This window comes from Chionomys nivalis, chromosome 17, assembly GCF_950005125.1.
Source record: "Chionomys nivalis chromosome 17, mChiNiv1.1, whole genome shotgun sequence".
Lineage (NCBI taxonomy): Eukaryota > Metazoa > Chordata > Mammalia > Rodentia > Cricetidae > Chionomys > Chionomys nivalis.
The window spans coordinates 40,680,039-40,699,073 of record NC_080102.1 but is presented as its reverse complement, the minus strand read 5'-3'; the positions used below and the strand labels follow the sequence as shown (position 1 = coordinate 40,699,073).

The window sequence follows — 19,035 nt, the reverse complement described above, 5'->3', positions numbered from 1 at the left end:
AACCGGAAGTATTCTAGTAGTTTTTTAGATTGCCTGGGTTTATTTTGGCAATTTCCTCACAGGCAAGTCTGGTGCACTGGCCCTTGGCACTACAGTGTCCCCAGCACATGAAGGCCAAACTTGGTGTTTCCTAGACACTTGCTCCAGACACCAGAGCTACCACACACAGGTGGCCTCAGGAAGACAAGTGCTTATCTTGTTCCTAATCCCACTTAGCTATGGTGCCACAGGACAGAACTGTCCAAGATGGTGGCAAGGGTTGTAAATGAGGACCTGAGTCCCCAGAGACCATAAGAAGCAGGTTAGTGAGCCAGACAGGAAATGCATGTGGCAAGGCCCTGGACTCTGCCTATGGTGGGGGCGTTTCTGGGAGGAACTTCCAGTCACGTTCCAGGAGGTTTTGTTCCCACCAGCACATGCTCAGTTCCTGCCTTTGGAGAGAGCATCGGTTTGGCTGTGGTGAGGCCATGCCCGGATGGCAGGATGTAAAAGGGCAGCTATAGCTGGTCCGATCTGCCTTGTCGGCATCTGCTGGGCTGAGAGGTTACAAATTTCGGTGTTCGCCTCAGGAGACGGGTGAGAGGAGGTAGCAACCCCAGGGTTAGCAGGGAACTGCTGCCAGGGCACAGGCCTGAAGGCCACCACCACAGGGCGCTCACAGGAGGCCGGGTGTGACCCCACTGACAAGGGAGGAAGCAAGGTTAGAGAAGCAGAGTTGGGACTGGAGCCAAGAAGCGCTCGCTGTAGCGGTTCTGTTCAGGTCATAAGGCCTGTCAGAGAAGAAGCAGGTGGTGAGACAGTGGCCAGAGCTGAAGGCCTCTGTGTGGAAGCCATGGCTGTACCAAAATCAAATGATGTAAAAGAGCCGTGTGGAAGCCTGACGTCGCTAGGCCAGGCACGCGGACAGAGGCCTGGCAGTTTAGGAGCCAAGCCTGGATAGTGCAATAGGATAGGAGAAAGGACAGGAGCCCCGGGAGGGGAGCTGAGGATCCTGGGGCGTGTGGGGGAGGTATGGGCAGGGATTTGTATGTTCTGAAGAGAGTAGCCATAGAACACTGGCATATGGAGGGGGATCGGAGACAGTAGATGACTCTTAGGGGAATTTAGGAATTCTAGAGTCTGGGAGAGAAAGAATTGTGTACTGGCTGGTATTGGGTATAGCCTTGGACACAGTTCATCCCACCCAAAAGCTCCCCTGGATTTTTACAAAGCTAGGAATACAGAGTTGGCCAAAATCCAGTTGTAGCACTTCATCCCCAGTCTGTGTTGACTGGCAGGTGGTTGAAAGAGGTCCCTTTCCTTATTGGGAACACTGACTGGAATCTCTGGCTTTTCTAAGCTGGGCCATACAGCCAATCCAACAGCTCATAGGGATCTTCTGGAAGCCCATCTTGCAGGGCAAATGGCAATGCACTATTCAGGCCTCCAGACCGGAGGAAAGTGTGCACGATGCCTGGGAGATGGTGGGACACAGGATCCTGGGCAGGCAGGTAGCCAACCTCCTGAAGCATAGTCTGTGGTTGTCACAAGTGCCCCATAGCATCAACCACAGTGACGAATCTTACCGCTCAAGAATCAGAGCCTGCCTGGAAGTGCTAGGATGGAGCGCCTCGCCTCCCAAGTGGCCTCTGATGCTGTGGCTCCTGGGAAGGCAAATGAATCCTCCTGTCACCTGACTGGCTAATTCCTCTCCAGATCTCTGGAATCCCCCTTGTAGCACGATTCATGAAAACTCAGAGACAGATATTGGGGTTCAACCTGAAAACCAGAAAAGCAAAGCAGCCAGCCAATGGCTCTTACCTCGACCTCAGTCCGAAAATGGTGACCCTGCCTCAAGGAAACCTCAGAATGAGAGTGAGACTCAGAGCTGTCTCCTCCCATTTTATATTCCTCTCTAGTTCTGGGATTAAGGGCTTGCACCACTACTGCCCGGTTTCTATGGCAAACTAGTGTGTCTACTGGGATTAAAGGTGTGTGTCATTGCTGCCTAGTCTGTAAGGCTGGCCAGTGTGGCCGTTTTACTTTTCTGATCCTCAGACAAGCTTTATTTATTAAAATACAAATGAAATGCCACTACACACCCGACCCACCCACCCAAAGCACAGACCTGTTTTGATTAGATGCATGCAGGGCCAAGGTCAGTCTGGGCTCCTGGCCCAGAAGAGAGGCCTCAAAGCTCAGTACTTCTGAGTAGCCTGGCTTCTCAGGCACCAGCATAAAACCTGGCCCGAGGCTTATGGATCAGGCCTAGGCTGGATTGGGAGCAATAGGCTCTTGGCTTCAGAGCCCCTGGGGCCTCTGCTGTCACTTCTGCCTCTTTGGATCATTTGGCTATTAAAACAACAACAACAAAAAGCCCTTAAGGGAAAAGCTTTGAAATATCCAATGTAAAACCTGCCCTAGGGGTGTGCCATGGGGCCAGTTAATTCCTTCTGGTCCCCAGAACTTCGGCATGGCTTGACTTGACACTGATGATGCTCAGGCTGCACTGGATGAAAAGGGACCCTGGGGCTGTTGGATCTGGCTAGTCTCTCTGCTTAGCACTTCCTGGTAAAGGCTTTGGTGTCCTGACAGCTCACAGGCCCACCTCTGCTCAGCCTCTGGCCCAAGTGCTAACAAGGCCTCCTCTGACCTTCAACTCCTCCTCACTCCAGACTCAGCCCAGCCTCTGCTATTACTAGGCCAGCCACACAGCTGACTACCCAGAGGCTAGCATGCTGGGCTTCCTACCTCTCCCACCCCTACCCTTCCAATCCTTAAAGTATGTCAAGTTCATGCTCCAAGAAGATATGTCCTCATGGATGATTTTGCCCTTTTCCTCAGCGAAGTGTTATCTCCTCCAGTGTAACCAACACTGGCTGGATCTGGAAGGGCCTCTCAAGACCAAGGACCCCCACCTTTGTGAAGAAATGTTACTCTGTCATCTCCCCACTTACCGATCCAGTTAATTGCTCCCAAGCCTGGTGCCTTTGGATCCTAGGTTGGGGCCATTTGATTTTCTTTTTCCAGCGTAGGAAAAGATTGACTGTGAAACCCTCTATGACTATGAGCTGGGACAAGCGCCTTGGGGATTCTGCAGATATGTTTTTCTCACCTGAGGGGTGGCCAATAGAGCCATCATACCCACAGTCACCTCATTGACTATGGTGGCCTCACCATGAGTCCTGACCACCCCTGGTGGCCAACGGGGCGTGACATTGAGGTGCACCTGCCTCTTGTGCAGGAAACTGTCCCACAGGGCTGTGCTTAGAGTCTCACTAGACACCTGCCATGGTCCAGCCTTGGCAGGGGCTGAAGGCAGCAGAGTGAGAGGAAACAACACAAGCTCACAAGGGGATTTCAGAGCCACATGTAGCCAAGCCTCGCTCTAGCCCCCACCCCTTTATTTAGATTTGAAATGAGTCTCTGCTGTGTTGTCCATGTTTGCTTCATGTTCGCAGACTCCAGTGATGGGCTAGCCTCGACCAAGGAGCAGCTGACACTACAGCTGTGCCTGTTCTAGCTGGTAGCTAACTCGAGAAGGAATGAGCAGTCAGACAGGGTGTGGGTGGGGTAAGGAAGGAGCCCAGGGCAGAGCAGGAGTTTGCAGTGGGGATGAGATAACTTGGGGCTAGTGAGGTCATCTAGCCATGGACCAGTAGCCGCTGAGCCGGAGAAACAGCCTCGGGCTGCTCTGATGAAAAAAAAAAAAAAAAAAAAAAAAACCACCTCAGAACCACTGGCCAGAGTGTTACACAGGTCTCTCTGCCATTTTTCTGGAAGAGTGTCAAGGAGAGTCCTCAGACACTCCTGTCCTCCAGTGCCATCTGATCAAGGGGACCAGAGCCTGACAGAGTGGGTACCAGTGTTTACCCTAATGTGTGCACTGTGCAGCCTCACTAGAGGGGTTTGCTTTCACCCTGCCCTGGGTCTGATGCTTCTTCACAAGACTGCTCGCTCGTGAGTTGCCTCCAACCTGGCCAGAGTACGAATTCATTGCCTCCTTGGCCCCAGGGGACTTCACCCTTTTATACCTCGTTAGGTCCAGCAGCAGCTCCTTTATCCAGTCGGCCTCTCCCCATTCCATGATTTCTTTAATATCTAAGATCCCCACTGCAGGTTTCATTGCCTGCTGGAGAGGGTGCCCCCAGGAGTCTACAACCCCACTCTCCAAACTGGCAGAACCACAGGAGACAGAAACTGTGTCTAACAGGAGTTTGGATGTTGCTGACTCAGCCTTGAGAAGTGGACGTAGGAACCACATTTCTAGCACAGGGTCACCATCCATCTCGGGTAGGACAGGACATGGCAATGAAGCAAGCAGGGAGCTGGGCTTTTGCACTCCCAGATGGCCCACAGGTCCGTGAAGAGGATGGCTTGGGGGAAGGTGGCAGCAGGGTAGTTAAGAGGTTGATAGGATGGCCGAGGGAGAGGAGATGGTGGCCCAGGGGAAGGTGAAATGGAAGTGACTGAGGAAGGGGCACAACGGGATGCCTGATGGGTAAGTGACAGGGAGTGGGGGTGGCTAAGGGGAAGATGACAGAGAAAACATGGCGGGGGTGGGGGGCTCAGGGGAAGATGACTGGAGATAATGTGACAGGAAGAGGTGACGGGAAGATGGCTGAGGGGAAGGTGACAGCAAGATGGCTGAGGGGAAACTGTCAGGCTGAGGGAAGGTGATGGGGAGATGAGGGGGGTGACAAGAGGCAGGTGGAGAGAGAGTTAATAGGGGGTGATTAAGAAGGTGGCTGACAGGAAAGTGACAGACATTGTGGAGACAATAACAGGGTAGCTGAGGAGGAGAAGGTGACAGGAGACTAGTAAGAGGAGGTGACAATCCGAGGAGAGAAAGTGATGGGAGATATCTGACAGAAAGGTGATGGAATGTCTGAGGGGGTCGGTAACGGTAACGGAGTGGCCGGAGTGGCCGGAGGGAAGCTGGTAACAGAAAGGCTGAGGGAGACGTAGCAGGAAGGTGGCCGAGGAAGCCGTGACCGATGGGGAAGTGACAGAACACCGAGGGGAAGGTAACTGGAGAGAGGGTGGCTGAGGCAGGTGTGAGATGGGGCCCCAGACCTTTGGGAGAGCGTGTCTCCCTCGGGTTTGCATTTCGGACTGGCCTGTTACTCGCATCACACGGGTGCCGAATATTTCAGCGGCGGACACTCCTGACTGAACAAGGCAGAGTTTTGTTCTCTTTACAGTATAGAAATCCGGGAGTCAGTGGAGCCTGGGTGACAGGGTCAGTCTACCCCCCTCCCACTAGACATGGCCCAGGGCCTTCTGCATGACAGCCTACATATTTAAGGCTGGAAATGCCAAGTCCCATCAGAATCTGACTCGGTGTGTGATTAAGGGTCTTCTAAAATGGCGTCTACAGAGCACCTGCCCTCTGTCTCCTGAGCTGGCTCAGGCCCAGTCTCTGCTGAGGTCTTAAAGGGTCTGAAGGAATGAGGGAAACCTTGAGACTTTGGGATCTCCTTGAAGGTCAGTATCCTGGGACTCTGTGGAGTCTCAGACCTCCCCGTGTGTGTTCTCAGAGGGCAGAGGCAACAAGCCTCTGCTTGTCATATGTTTGGCAATTTAATGACCCTACACCCTAATCCCTCTGTCCCGCTTCTACGCATGACACGTAAAAGGCCCTCATCTTTGTACTTGGGAACATCCTCCCCAAATCATAGGCTGCAGGAAAAGCAGATCCAAGACAGGTGCCACCCAGACCAAGCGCAGAGGCAACTGTGTCACAGAACTGGGGGTGGGAGTGGGGGGGAGCAGAGGAGCACTCACCCAGTTCTCACTCAGTCTGTCCGTAGCAGAGAAGATTGTGAGCTGTTTTGGTGCCTTCTTGCTGTTATGATTATTCAGTATTATTTCTGTCCCATTCTGGAGGCTATGAAACTGAAGAACTAGGCTCCAGAACGTCCCATATCTGGTGAGGACTTCTGTGCCTCTTTCTGTATGCCGATGTCACAAAAGGCAGGGGCAAAAGGCCTCGCTATTGCCTGTACCTATTTTCATGGGCCTTAACTTCACCTGAGATCCACCAGCCTCATCATTCATAAAGGTCTCACTCCTTCCGTTGTATTCAGGGTTCCATTTTGAGTGTGAATTTTGAAGGGGACACACACATGTTTCCTACCTGCTAGGATTGGGAGTGAAGTGTTTTCTTCCAGCCGGTATTCAGACTCCTGAGGCGTGGTAGCAAGCCCCTGCCTGGCCTGCGTTGGCCCTGGTCATAGTGGTGGGAAATGCCAAGCTCACCTCGCTTCTGCGATCTGAGCACACTGCCCAAGCTCATGTTGGAGTCAGGCCTGGCTGGGAGCTGCTTGGCAGAGGCCACCTGAGGAGTTTGGAGTGTGTATAGGAGTTTGGGTCAGGCACTGCCTGCCACAAGCACAGACTCTGAGCTATCCCAACTCTGACTTTATCCAGCCTCCTACTTTCTTGCCCCCCCCCCCCACCCGCTGGTCCTCCACCTTTGTCTTCAGCTCAGCCTTTCTTGCTTTCATTTCACCTTGCCCTGAAGACTGACTGGACACTTACCTTCTCTAACCCTGCCTCAGTCATATGAGCCCTCGCCAGGCCCAGCTCCAGTCCCTTAAGTGTTACAGTGGCTTCCACTGGGGATTGCCCTGATGCTCACAGCCACCCTGTGAGGTAACTCAGATAAGTGCCGCCATGCCTCTTGATGGAAAACGGCTTCCCTTCCCATGCCGTACTATGTGTTGTGGGGGGGAGGAGCACTTAAAGATGGGGAAGGCTAAGTTTCTAGTACCAGAACCAACTCTTTCTCTTTCCCAATTCCAATAAGCAAGTCCACAAACAAAGCCCCTCTGTCCCTCCTGAGAATCCCCAGCTAAATCATGACTTAGCGTCCTGTGAGTGTACATGGCTGTTGGGCTCCTGGCAATAGTTCCCAGATACGATGCTCACATCTTGGGAAGCACGCCAGGCCTGCACTCCAGGGTCCCCACTGTAGCTCCTGCAGGGCCAGGGTCATCCCTGCCCTGTTTTAAGCCCTTCCATCACTGGCTACGGGGGCTGGGACAGGCCATGGAGGGTTGCAGCCTCCCCGAACTTCCTTGTGTGCTATAGACCAGGTGGACGGGAGGACGGGCGTCCCTGGCACTTAGTGTGGAGATTTATGGTGCTACTGGAAGAGGCCTGGCCCTGTGCGGTCTGGAATGGCCCTCAGCGCGGGGATAATAAATCCATCCCATTATTTTTTATGAGCCTCCCACCCCCATAAACAACTCCTTTGACTGGTGAGCCCGCTTCACGTACTTCTCCTGGCCTGGCCTCAAGCCGGCGCCAAGGGCACCACAGGGCCAGTTTCTCGATGCTGGCAGGCAATCTTTCTGCAAAGCTGCTGGTCCTTGGGGTCTCCAGGAACAGAGAGTGAAGGGCAGAAGGTGAGCCACGGCTCAGAGGTACCAAGACAAGAGACGTTCCACCCACCTGGCCCTAGGTCCCTTCTCAGCGCTCAGTTCTCGAGCCTCGGAGTCTTGCTGTGAAAGTGAGATGTGTGTCAGAAGTGTTTGCAAGGGCAAGAAGGAGGGTGTGTGTACACGCTGTGCCTCTCAGGAAGTGTCCATCCTGGGCTCCGCAGCAGCATGTCACCAGCACACAGCGGAGGATGACTGGGCCTGGCACTGGGCCTTGGATTCTCGTGGCTCCTGTGTGTCATCTGTGTGGTAGTTATCCCGTTGATGGGATGTAGAATTCTGGCCGTAGAAAGTTACCAGAGGCTGGCTCTGAACTCAGGTCTGACAGGAGCGAGAGAGAGGGCACTGTGCAGCCTAGGCCCCCCGAAACACGGAGAACCGCACCCGCCCCAGCCTTGCCCCATTCATACTGTCCTCTACCTAGGTAAGGGCTGCCAGCTGCTGACCTTTGGCCAGGTTAGTGCAGCTGCTGCCAGCTCTCCCTCGGCCTTGTGCACCCAGCCCATGGCCATGCCATTCATGGCCTTCCCCCAGCTCCTCACAGGGTTCTAACTCCAATCTTCATAGCCCATCCTTGTCACGAATCCACCCCTGCAAACTCCTGCCACTCTGTGTCCCTGTCTCCTCACACTGCTCCCTCTGTCTGGAGCGCCTGTCTGCTCCAACCATTGCTCCCTTGAGAACCTTCTCAGATGTCTGGGCTGCATGGCTTTGATTTATAAAGCGCTTTCCTGTTCCTTGTACTGAGCAGGGCACAGCCTAGAGAGGCCACCCAGGGACACCCAGCATTTCCTTCACCAACACTGCGGCCATCAGGTCAGCTGATCTTCCAAACCCACCAGACCCCTCCAGCAGGGTCTCCCCACACACACACACACACCACACCATGGCTTATCAGTCACAAGTACAGCAGTCTCTTGGCCTCATCTGCCTGGCCTTTCTCATGTAAGCCTGCTTCTCCAGGAGACACTCCTGGAGACTCTTATCGCACCTTCCACCCCTACCCGTCCCGCTCCCCCCGTCCCGCTCCACCTCTGCACGACGCTGAATGGGAATGCCTGTATTTACTAAGCACCACCTTTAGATTAGGCTAAATATTGGGAGTATCCTTGGGGATGCAGAGAGCCTCTCCAAGCAGTTTGAGTGCCTGCTGTCCTCGCGGGGTCCAGACAGCAGCTGTGCTGAGAAGGAGGACATCATCCACAGATAACAGCCTGGGATCTGGGTCAGGTCTGGAGCCAGCTAAGGGTGGCATGATGAGATAACCTGTCCACCGCATGACTTCCTGTGGGCTCCTGTGGGAAGGGATAAGGTTGACAAGTTAAAACATAGAAGGTTTACTGTTTTGCATGTAAACATGACCCGTGCCACATTTGGGACATACAATTAGGAAGTACTTACCGTTCGTCTCAAATCCAGTCTAACTGGGTGTGCCATGTGGCTGTTTGCTGGGGAGAGTGAGTGACTCGTGGCCCACTGGGCTGGAGGCTAGCCTGTCTTAGTTCATCTCCCGGCCAGACCTCCAAAGCCACCTCTGGATCCTTTAGAGTGGCTTCAACTTGGTTGTGGTGACACCTAGTGACCAGCCTAAGAACTTCAAGAGGTGAGGAGGAAGGAAGGGTAGCCCTGTCAGAGGGGCTGACAGGGAGGCTGCCCCAGGGCGCCACTTTTCGCGCCCTTCAGCACTCCTGAAAGAAAAGGGTTTCAAGGCTTTCCATTCGCAGACGGGAAGCCGAGCAGGTCCTAAGAACACACTAGAGAAAGCTGCAGTAAGGCATGAAATCGCACTACCCACCTCTGCCACACAACCTCCCTGGTAGCTCCTTCCACGTGTCTGCAGACACCTCAGATCTGTCCTTCTTACTGTCTGTGACCAGTACCCTGTTTCTTGGAGGCAGCTTTCCCAGAGTCCGGGTGACGAGACAGGCCAAGGCACATCTGGGGGATGCTGAACTGTCCAGAGAGCAAGCCCTTCATCTCATCCAGCACAGCAAGGACCAGCCATAGTCCCAGCCGATAGTGACCACAGAGGGGCAGCTCAATAACCCAAAGAACCAAGGGGCTGTCCTTTTGAGGCTTTGGTGGGGGAGCCCTGCAGGAGGAGCAGGGTGTTTCATAGGCAGGAGGGACAGTGAGCCAGCCTGTGTGCTCTGTCACATCCCCAAGACCCTGTATGCTGCAGGTGAAACAGAAGGGGTGAAGGAAGGAAGGCAGGGACCGGGGTTTTCTTAAGGGACCAAAGCTGCCAATCGGACACAAGGCTGGCAGGATGAGCAGTGAGCATTAGAGTGGCCACTGAAGACCTGGGGCAAGTGTCCTACCTCTCACGAGCCACAGCATCCCTACTGCTGGAGCTGTGGTATTCCTAGCAGTCAGTCTCCTGGGCTTCAAGGAGGTTATTTGTACAAAGTACCCATGGAGTAAGCATCTCTGCTTGTCCTCATTCAGATCGAGCTGCATAGCTCAGAACGGCTGTCATCTCTCTTGGCTTCTGTATTGTCCCCATGATCCAGCCCTTCATTCTAGCCCAGTTATCAGCCTGTGTGTGCCACAGTGCTCCTGTCTTGGAATGGCATGTGGTACCCCAGCTTGCATCCCTCTAAGGTTAATATGAAGAGTTGGCAAGATGACATACTTGTAAGTTGGCGTAAAACTTGACCCTAGGCAGACACCCCAGAGGTCGTCATTAGCCTCTCTTCCCCAGCTCAGCCCTGCACCTCCCTTTATGTGACTTCCCTGGGGTTCTTTCCAACTACATAAGCTAGGTTTGCTTTTCCCAGGCTAGGGCAGTTCTGGGCTATGGAAGGCCCCTAAGGTCCCCTTCCAAGTTGGAGGGGTTGGGAGGTGAAGCTTCCTCTGTGTTTAAAGGACAAGAACTCAGAAAGTGATATTATTGATGAAGTGGTCATAGCAGTGACCCTTGGGAGGCACACATTTCAACTCTGATTGAACCAAGGGTGCCAGACCTGTGTTGAGGGACTGTGACATTCATACTAATGTGGCCGTCATATCTCCACACACGGGACCATCCCCTAGGCTGCCAGCTGGCCTGTGGGCAGAAGCCCTGTGGGGAAAGCACCATGGGGCCTGTCAGAAGATCCAGGGATGACACTGGAAAGAGGCGCTGGGCCAGGCATTGCCAGACACAACGTCCCCCATGCTGACCCACTTCCACGAGTGGTTTAAAGCAGGCACATCCCTTCTCAGACCTGTCAAGAGCAAATGGAATATGGAAGAGCTTCATTCCACATGCCCCATCTTCCAGAAAACTCTAGGAGAGGGAGGCTATAAAAGATGTCCCAAATAAACCTCTGCCCTCTCACTGGCTCCTTGTCCCTCTCAGGGTCCTGTGACAGTTTTCGCTTTGCTCATGGCTTGAAATCTGAGCCTTCTAAAGCAGGCAGAGGTCCCCCCAGCACATACATGGCCCCTCTCTGGCGACAGCCTTCCGTGGCTCCCTCCTGCCTGGGTTGAGGTCCAAGGACAGCTTTGTTGTCACTGTCCCACCTTGGAAGTAGGACCCAGGGCCATCTAATTCTGCCCAACAGGTGGAGCTGAGGTTCGGAAGTGAGGTGAGCTGCCCACAGTCACATAGCATGCGGCAGTCCCATTGTGGACCTGGCAATCGACGTGGCGGCTAAGGGCCTTGTCTCGCCATTACGCCCGGCCTAGCCTAACACTGAGGAGACACTCAGCCCAAGTTTGCAGAGCATAATTAGATTTGGATGGATCAGATCAGATTAGCTTCGACCTGGCGGGCGGCCTGGGCTGGCTGGCACCAGGCATGTGAAAACCAGGACTTCCGGGAACGACTGCAATTCTCTCAGCTCCTCTGGGGGAGGAAACAAGTGAGCTTTCTCTGGACTTGGCGCATGTGGTTCCCATACCTGCACCTAGGGAGGTGTGCTGGAAAGCTTGCGATCTGCATCCCTCTCAGGAGCTGCAGGAGGACAGATAAGCAAGGCCTGCAGTCCTGAGTTGCAGAAGCTCTGCTCTGCCCTCGCAGCTGGGCCCTGGACCTGGGGCTAAGTGTGCATGGGCTCAGCATGAGTGACTGAGACCTGGGCTTGAGAGCTACACAGGTTGGTGGAGAAAACCATCTGGAGCCAAAAGCTGCCAGAGCAGCCTGGCAGAGGCCACAGAAGCTGGGGAGAAGTTTTTGATCTGGAATCCAAGCCACACTCAGGAGACAGGAACCTAGTGCCTTGCATGCCTACTGCAAGGGTATGCCTTTTGAGACCACAGTCTCCTTGCTTTAGAAAATATGGTTTTTAGCAAAAATCATTACGTTTCCATGTAGTACGTTTTTGGGGTTTTTTTTTATTGTCATTTGTTTTTTGTTTTCTGAGGCAGGGTTTCTCTGCGTAACAGCCCTGGTTATCCTGGAACTCACTTTGTAGATCAGGCTGGCCTCAAACTCACAGAGTTCCACCTGCCTCTGCCTCCCAAGTGGTAGGAGTAAAAGCATGGACCACCACCATCTAGCTGCATGTAGTACGTTTTAAGCTGTTACTTCTGAATTCAATAAAGCTTATAACTGTTAGGAACATAGAAAGGATCCAAGTTCAATTGCACTAATGTCCTCAGCCTGTCCCCACCATTTGTGGGAAGTAGGCATCTCTGGATCAGGGAACATGATAGACAGGAACCAAGGCTACAGCATACTGGCATGGAGCTTGGTATGGGAGCCTGAGATGGGAGGCTATGCTCGGGGGCCTTGGCTCTGCCTCAAGGTTACAGTGGGAACAGAGGCCTTTCACACACACACACACACACACACACACACACACACCAGTTGCAAAGCAGACTAAGAGGAACTTTAGGAATCTTCTGATTGCACCCTGGACAGCAGCTCTGTGGCTTCCCATTTCCTTCCTGTGGCCCCGCTGCTGACCACAGGCAGTCACCATGGTGCTGGCCCACTCTCCCAGAGCCATGACCCCTTGGCTCATGACTGAAGTCTGGACACTCAAAAGAAAAGACTTGGTGCTAACAGGTCCTCAGAGGAGAAGGCTTGACAGTTTCTAAAGCTTGGGAATCTGTGGCCCAGGGTTCAGGGATGTATCAGTCCCATGGGGACAAATTCCTGGCTGTCTAATGGTGTGCAGAGCTTCTGTGACTAGAAGTGGAAATTCAATCTCCCTTTCTTCGCCACGCACAAGCAGAGCTAAACAGGGAACATGAGCTCTCCCATGCCTGGGAAGACAAAGCAGGTATGTTAGGACAGCAATCTGGGAAATCGGTGTGGCCTGGAGGATATCCGCGGGGTCAGGAGTCTTTATGGAATTGATGGAATCAGAGATGGGCTTAGGAAGTCATTTATAAAAGACAAGAGAAGGAACCAGGAAGAAGCCGGGGGATACAGCAGGCAGTGTGGGATTGTGGACCTAGAGAGGATGTACATGAGGAGAGGGTACCAAAGGTCAGGTCACAGCTGAAACACTAGAGAGATACAGACACACACACACACACACACACACACATTAAGTAGGAAGTAAAGTGTGACCTTGGCTTCGAGCTGCTCACTGACAGTTCCCATTCTGAGTCCAGGAAGCTGCTTGGTAGTCAGACTCTTGACAGGTAGGGTGTCCCAGAAAATGACAGGAACCTAAGTGGGTTTGGATGGCCAAGAAGTGCCTCTACTGAAGTCACCTCTGAAGAGTGCTCTACCAGCCAGGACCCATCGGGGAGTTGCCTCCCTCAGATCTGCAGGAACAGTAACAGGTCCTGCCAACAGAATGCATGCCAAGCACGTGGCATCTTCCTGGCTACGGCTTCAGGGAATATTTACGCCTAATCCTCAAGGCTGAGGGTCTCGTGCTTGTTTACAGGTGAGGTTCAGAGAAGCCAAACAATGGTCTCCAAGGCACACAGCTCATGGGGAGCCAGATTCATGACCATGTCTGCTTGACTTCTCAGGAGTTTTCTGAATAAAGCTGCATGCCAGGGTGCCAGGGTGGGCTCATATTGGCTTGGGAGCAACCCTGGTTACTGGTAGCCAGCTGAGGTGTTTGTACAGAAATAGGCTGTGGCCACAGGTCAGCTCCCTCCCGGTGACTATTGGACAGCGGTCATCACACCTCTGTCCCTGCTGTCAGGCTCAGGTGGTGTTGGAAATTGAGGAAGGGAGAGGGTGGAGTTTCCGTCCGTGCATTGGGTGCCTTGTCTGTCTGTCGTGAGTCAGCTGGTGCAGACGGCCTGCACTGGTATGGCAGCTTGGCTTGAATGAATGAGCAAATCAAAGTGGGGGGTGGGGGAGAAGAGCATGATCAGGTGAGGCCAGGTGCTGGGCAAAACGCAGCGTTCGCTCATTGCTTTCTGCGAATTAGCTTTAGACCACCTTCTCTTTCTTTTCTGTTTTGTGGTGCTGGGGAGGACCCCATGACTGCCATCATGCTAGCCGAAGTCCACTGAGTCACACCACCAGCCCAAGACATTTCTGGTCTATTATATATAATTGTCATAGGTCTATCCTTTTAAACATGTCCTGTGTTACTGAGGGCCCATGTACAGCACACAGGGTCACAGTTACACTCTCTTTCCCTAGGACAAGGATCAAGCGTGGCCTCCGAGAAAGATTGGCTATCTCACATGGTCACCACCTCAGGAGTTTCTTTCCCTCTCCCAGACAGCTTTACTTGCCATGCTCTCTCAGATGGAGGTGACATCAGGTCCCAAAGCTGGTGTGTAGCACACAGTGGCTCTCTGCTCTTTGATCTGCCTGCGGCCTCTTGATGGACTTGTGACCTACAACCTCTCACTTGACCCCCTGACCTCATAAATTCTGGAAACTCCTCACAAATCACCCAGAAGATAAACATCAACCGGGGTCATCAGGAGGAGGTTCAAGCCACTCCAGGCAAACAGGGAGGAAATAGAGTGTACTAAGTGGATACAAAAGTGTCCTGGAGCCATTGGAGTCTAAGGAGAGCATCCAGATGACCCTGACTGAAGGCAGTGCTGCACAGATAACCTTCAATCTGATGGCAGGCAGGAGCTCTGCCTGTATTGTTTACACTGTACCTTCAGGGCCTGGACACTGTGGCAGAATGCACCTGTGCATGCATGCACACGCACACACACACACACACACACGTATGTGTACATGGGAGCAGTGTGTGCAGTGGCTGACTAAACACACCCACCACTGGACTGGGCTGCTTTACTGATCATCTCTCCACAGCCTGAGGTTCTCTTCTCTCTCCTACTGTCACTGGCCTCCAACCCCTGTCTTTTCTGTCTCTCTTCCCAGAGGGGATGAACTGCATGAACAAAGACCATGGCTGTGCCCACATCTGCCGGGAGACGCCCAAAGGTGGGGTAGCCTGTGACTGCAGGCCCGGCTTTGACCTTGCCCAAAACCAGAAGGACTGCACACGTAGGTAGATGGGAGGCAAATGGGTCAGACACCCCATGCGTCTCCTACCATTGCTTTGTGGGGGGTCTGTCCAGGGTGCTGGACGTTGGACAGGGAGGCACTCGGTCCCTGGGGTCAGGGGAGGACAGGTCTGCTGAGGGGATTGGGGAAACTGGAGGGGTGGCTCATGACCTCCCAGCTTGGGGATTTCTGTACCTGGTATGACACCGTCAACACAGCCCTAGGCACTGGCTCAGACCATTTGTAGAGCCCTGAACACAAACTCCCTTGTGGGGATTGAGGGCTACAGCTCAGAGGCCTAAAAGCTCCACTTTCTCTATCAGCCTGAGACCCCCTGGGTGACAGAAGAGTATAAAGAGGCAAAGGAGAATGAGTGGGAGGGAAGGGCTGGATGGGAAGGAGTGGACCCAGTGCTGACATTTTTCCAGGTCAGAACCCAGGGTGAGGATATAGTTCATTTGCCTGGCACCAAGCCCTGAGTTCCATCCCAGCACTGCCTAGACCAGGTGTGGTGGTCCACACCTATAATTATAGCACTTGAGAGGTTGAGACAGAAGGAGGAGTTCAAAGCCAACCTCAACTGTGCAGACAGTTTGAGGTCAGCCTGCGCTACAATGAGACCCTGTCTCAAAAAAAAAAAAAAAATCAAAAAGCTGAACTCAGTACCTCCTTAGGACTAATTACAAACCATGAGCCCCATATCTGGTCTGATGAAGGCAACAGGCCAGAGGTACCGTTTCAAGGCCTGCTTGCTTGCCTGGAGGAGCTCTGCCCCAGGATTCACCATAGTGTGGGCATGGGGACAGGGTTTCCCTGTGTCCTGAAACTTTCTCTGTAGACCAGGCTGGCCTGGAAATCACAGAGATCTATCTGTCTCTGCCTCCCAAGTGCTAAGACTAAAGGTGTGTGCCATCACAGCCATCCCCAGTCCGACCTCTTATCGTGGGCATCTAGCCCATGCATAGGAATGAAATTGGGAAAGAAAACAGAACTTAAGACATGCAAGGGATTCCAGAGCATTAAACCCAACACACCCTGCCAACCGCTTTGTGGGAAGGCAATGGGATGCAGGCTGCGTTTGGTTTGTTCTGGGTCTGCCAAGAGCTGAAGGAACTGCAGTCAATACTTCCAACTCAGCTGAGCCACGGCTTCATCAGCCTTGCACTGTGGTGTAGAGGGCATGCCGGAGGAGTCTGCTTCTGCCTCTTGAAGAATGTGTGCCTGCCTGTCTGAGCTTCTGTGGTGGTTGACTGGCTCCATGATAAGGACCTCAGCTTTCCTCTCTTCCTCCATTCTCGACAGAAGACAGCTGGCCCACCATCCCAGCCACTGTGACTCTCAGCTCATCTTCCCTGAACAGTTACCAAGGCCTTGGAGACCCATGAGCTCCTGCTATTGATCCTATCCCCAGGGACTCATGCTCCAACCCTCTATGCTATCTACCCATCTCCCAAAGCGGAGGCACTTTCTTCATCCTGGTGTTCTGTGAACTTTTCCCAGGGCAATGTGAACAAGTGCCTACTCACCCTAGATGGTGACAGACCAGAGTATGATTCCACCCAAGTCCAACTGGGGGAACCAATGAGTTTCCTGTACTTATTTATGAAGCATGAACGACCTCAAAGCAGCCCCACCACCAGAAAGTCTCATGCCAGCGTGAATGATGCCTTCACCACAGCTGCAGACAGGATCCCCCACCCCATCAGTTAACCTTACACGTCCTGTGTATTCTATCACTGCCTCAGACCACATCTGGGGCAAAATTGCATACATCTGTCTTGATGAAGATGACAATTGCTGTTGTGTTCGAGAATAACATTCTACAACATCTGGCTCTGGTCAAGATGTGGGTCTTTCCCATGGAATGGCAAAGGCATGCATATTGGCTGTCACCAAGGCAGGACAGAGGTCCTAGGCTGGACCCACAGGCAGATTACACTTGCTAACTGACCACTTTCAGAGCAATTGGGGCTGACTATACTTCTCCCAGCCCTCATGCTGAGCAAGGACAGGAGCAGGCACAGGCTGCAGGCAAGAATGGTCTCCGAAGACTTGCTCCGTGCAGACACTAGAGAGAGGGCTGTCAGTGACCTCGTTGGACCAGTTTACCCTTATAACCCATCTGGTACTGGTGTCACACAGGGAGGCTTACCCACAAAACTCCTCTGGGTGTCTAGCTTGGCTGGGAGGACATGGAACAAGCCAGAGTCTGTAGAAAGCTAAGAACCTACCCTTGTCACCACAGGGTCAAAGGGCTAAGCCCAGACTAGCGACATTTGCTGGTCCCTGGATCCATAGCCCTACCCTCCCCGACAAGGTATTGAAAGCCTAATTCTAGGTCCTAGGCCAAGCAGTGGGCAAAAACCCTAGGGGTTCCCTGGATGGTGACACCCAGGAGGTCTGGCTTTGGTTTCTTCTATGTTTTGAGAGGCATGGTTAAAGATGGTTTGGAAGACCAAATCCCCAGATCCCATGTAAGCCTAGACACAGTAGTGTATATCTGCCATTCTGGTGTTTCTGTAGGGAGGTGGGAGGTGGAGACAGGAGAATGCCTGAAAACTCACAGGTCAGCTAGCCTGCTGTACACAGCGGTAAACAAGAAGAGACCACTGCATCAAAGAAGGATAGGGAAGACCCGAATGGACCCCCTAAACTCACTTGTATTCAAGAACCTTGGACTCTAGAGTTGATCAGGAGCCCAGGCTAGCCCAGCAACCTCTAGACTGGTGGGGAGAGGCTGCAGGGCTCTATACCCCAATCCCTTGTCCCATCAGAATCTAGAGCCCTTTCCAGGCTGCCTTTTCCCAAAATGCCCTGTGCCCACTCTGAAGAAGAGTCTCCATAACCAAAAAAAAAAAAAAAAATGCCCAGTTGGGGATTGACCCATCCCCTGGGACCTAGGCAGACCCTGATCCTGAGCCCTGGGCTTCTATCCCCAAGAAGGAACACTGCACTGGGGAACAGCAGCTTTCTGCCTATCACCACCATCCCTAAGTAAGGAAAGGACAGACTTCATGGAGGAGAGCCTCTGGCCATCTAACTTCCCTGGAAGTTGGGTCAAGAAGGGGACGCTGCTGAGAAGCCCTGGCTGCTGAAGGCAGTATGTGAGATGCCATATAGATACCTGCCCCGTCCAGCCACTCTCATCCTATACTCTCCTCCAGTGATTTTCCTCCCTTACCAGATGTCTGAACGGATCTGCTTAGTAGGGCGTGATTAATTCAAGCTCTCAGATCTGGAATTTGGTGCTCCTTGAACCAGGTCTGGACACAGAATGACTTTCATAAGTCAATAATGTGTGTAGGTAGAGGATGGACAACCAGTCAAGGGCTCCATAAAGACATGCTGCCAGGTACTCAGGTGACCTCTCTTGGCTACCCGCTCATGGTGTGATAAAGTGGAGTCTCCAAGGACCCCTCCGAGAGAGCTGGCTCAGATCCTCATCGTCTCTGGCAGTCTCCCTCCCCCTATACAGTGTAGTGGACCATCTTTATGTAAATAAACCTGAACATCATTTGCCTGCTTCAGACTGCCTTCCCCTTGCTCAGTTCCTTTCCCATGGGTGCAGGTTGCTGCTGCTTCTATGGAGGAGTATCTGGGCTTGAAGGGCCCTAGATCCTCCAGCCATAGACAGCACCAATCACACAGCGTAGGTTTTTCTCAGCATACACCACAGGTGACATTAACTTGCTTAAGTTCTGTCTATCTGGGGATTGCTGGTCTCCACAGTGCTATGAGGGAACAGAGCTGAGATAGCTTACATCTAGGACCCACAGAGTAGGATCTATGGGAACATCCCTCCACCTGTGCCGAGACACAGACGGGGGATCCAGCTGTGCAAGAGCTAAGACTATAAATGTCTCTTTGAACCGTGGCTGCCATCTCTCCCAGAATGTCTTGGTGTGAACAGGCATGTGTCCCAGTGGGACTAATGGGGTTAAAGTGTCTTGCATGTGTGTCTAGCCTCTCCCTCACCCACCACTCTCTTCATGCGTTAGCTGTGTGAATCTCAGAGTCCGCTCTTGGGCCCACCTCTTGAGACTGGCATTTCTATCTGGCACCCTGGAGGGGCTCAAGGGTAGAGATGCAAGTCTGCTTCCCTCAGTCCTCAAAGGACTATTCCCTGGTCACCTCAGGCTCTCGTTTTCCCCCACCCCGACCCACCCCCAAAAATAACCAATTCCAGTAAACTAACCGTTTCTGTTGTTGTTCTGTTTATACACACGTGTGTAC

At 52.9% G+C, this 19,035-nt stretch overlaps 1 protein-coding gene across 2 annotated transcripts in view; it reads left to right on the top strand.

Moving 5' to 3' along the window:
• Nucleotides 1-19,035, top strand: part of Scube1 (signal peptide, CUB domain and EGF like domain containing 1) — a 115,433-nt gene that overhangs the window by 48,559 nt on the left and 47,839 nt on the right. For both annotated transcript variants that reach the window (XM_057791761.1, XM_057791760.1), the window contains exon 5: nucleotides 14,677-14,802. In XM_057791761.1, coding sequence (XP_057647744.1) covers nucleotides 14,677-14,802 — 126 coding nt within the window. The remainder of the gene's footprint in view (nucleotides 1-14,676; nucleotides 14,803-19,035) is intronic.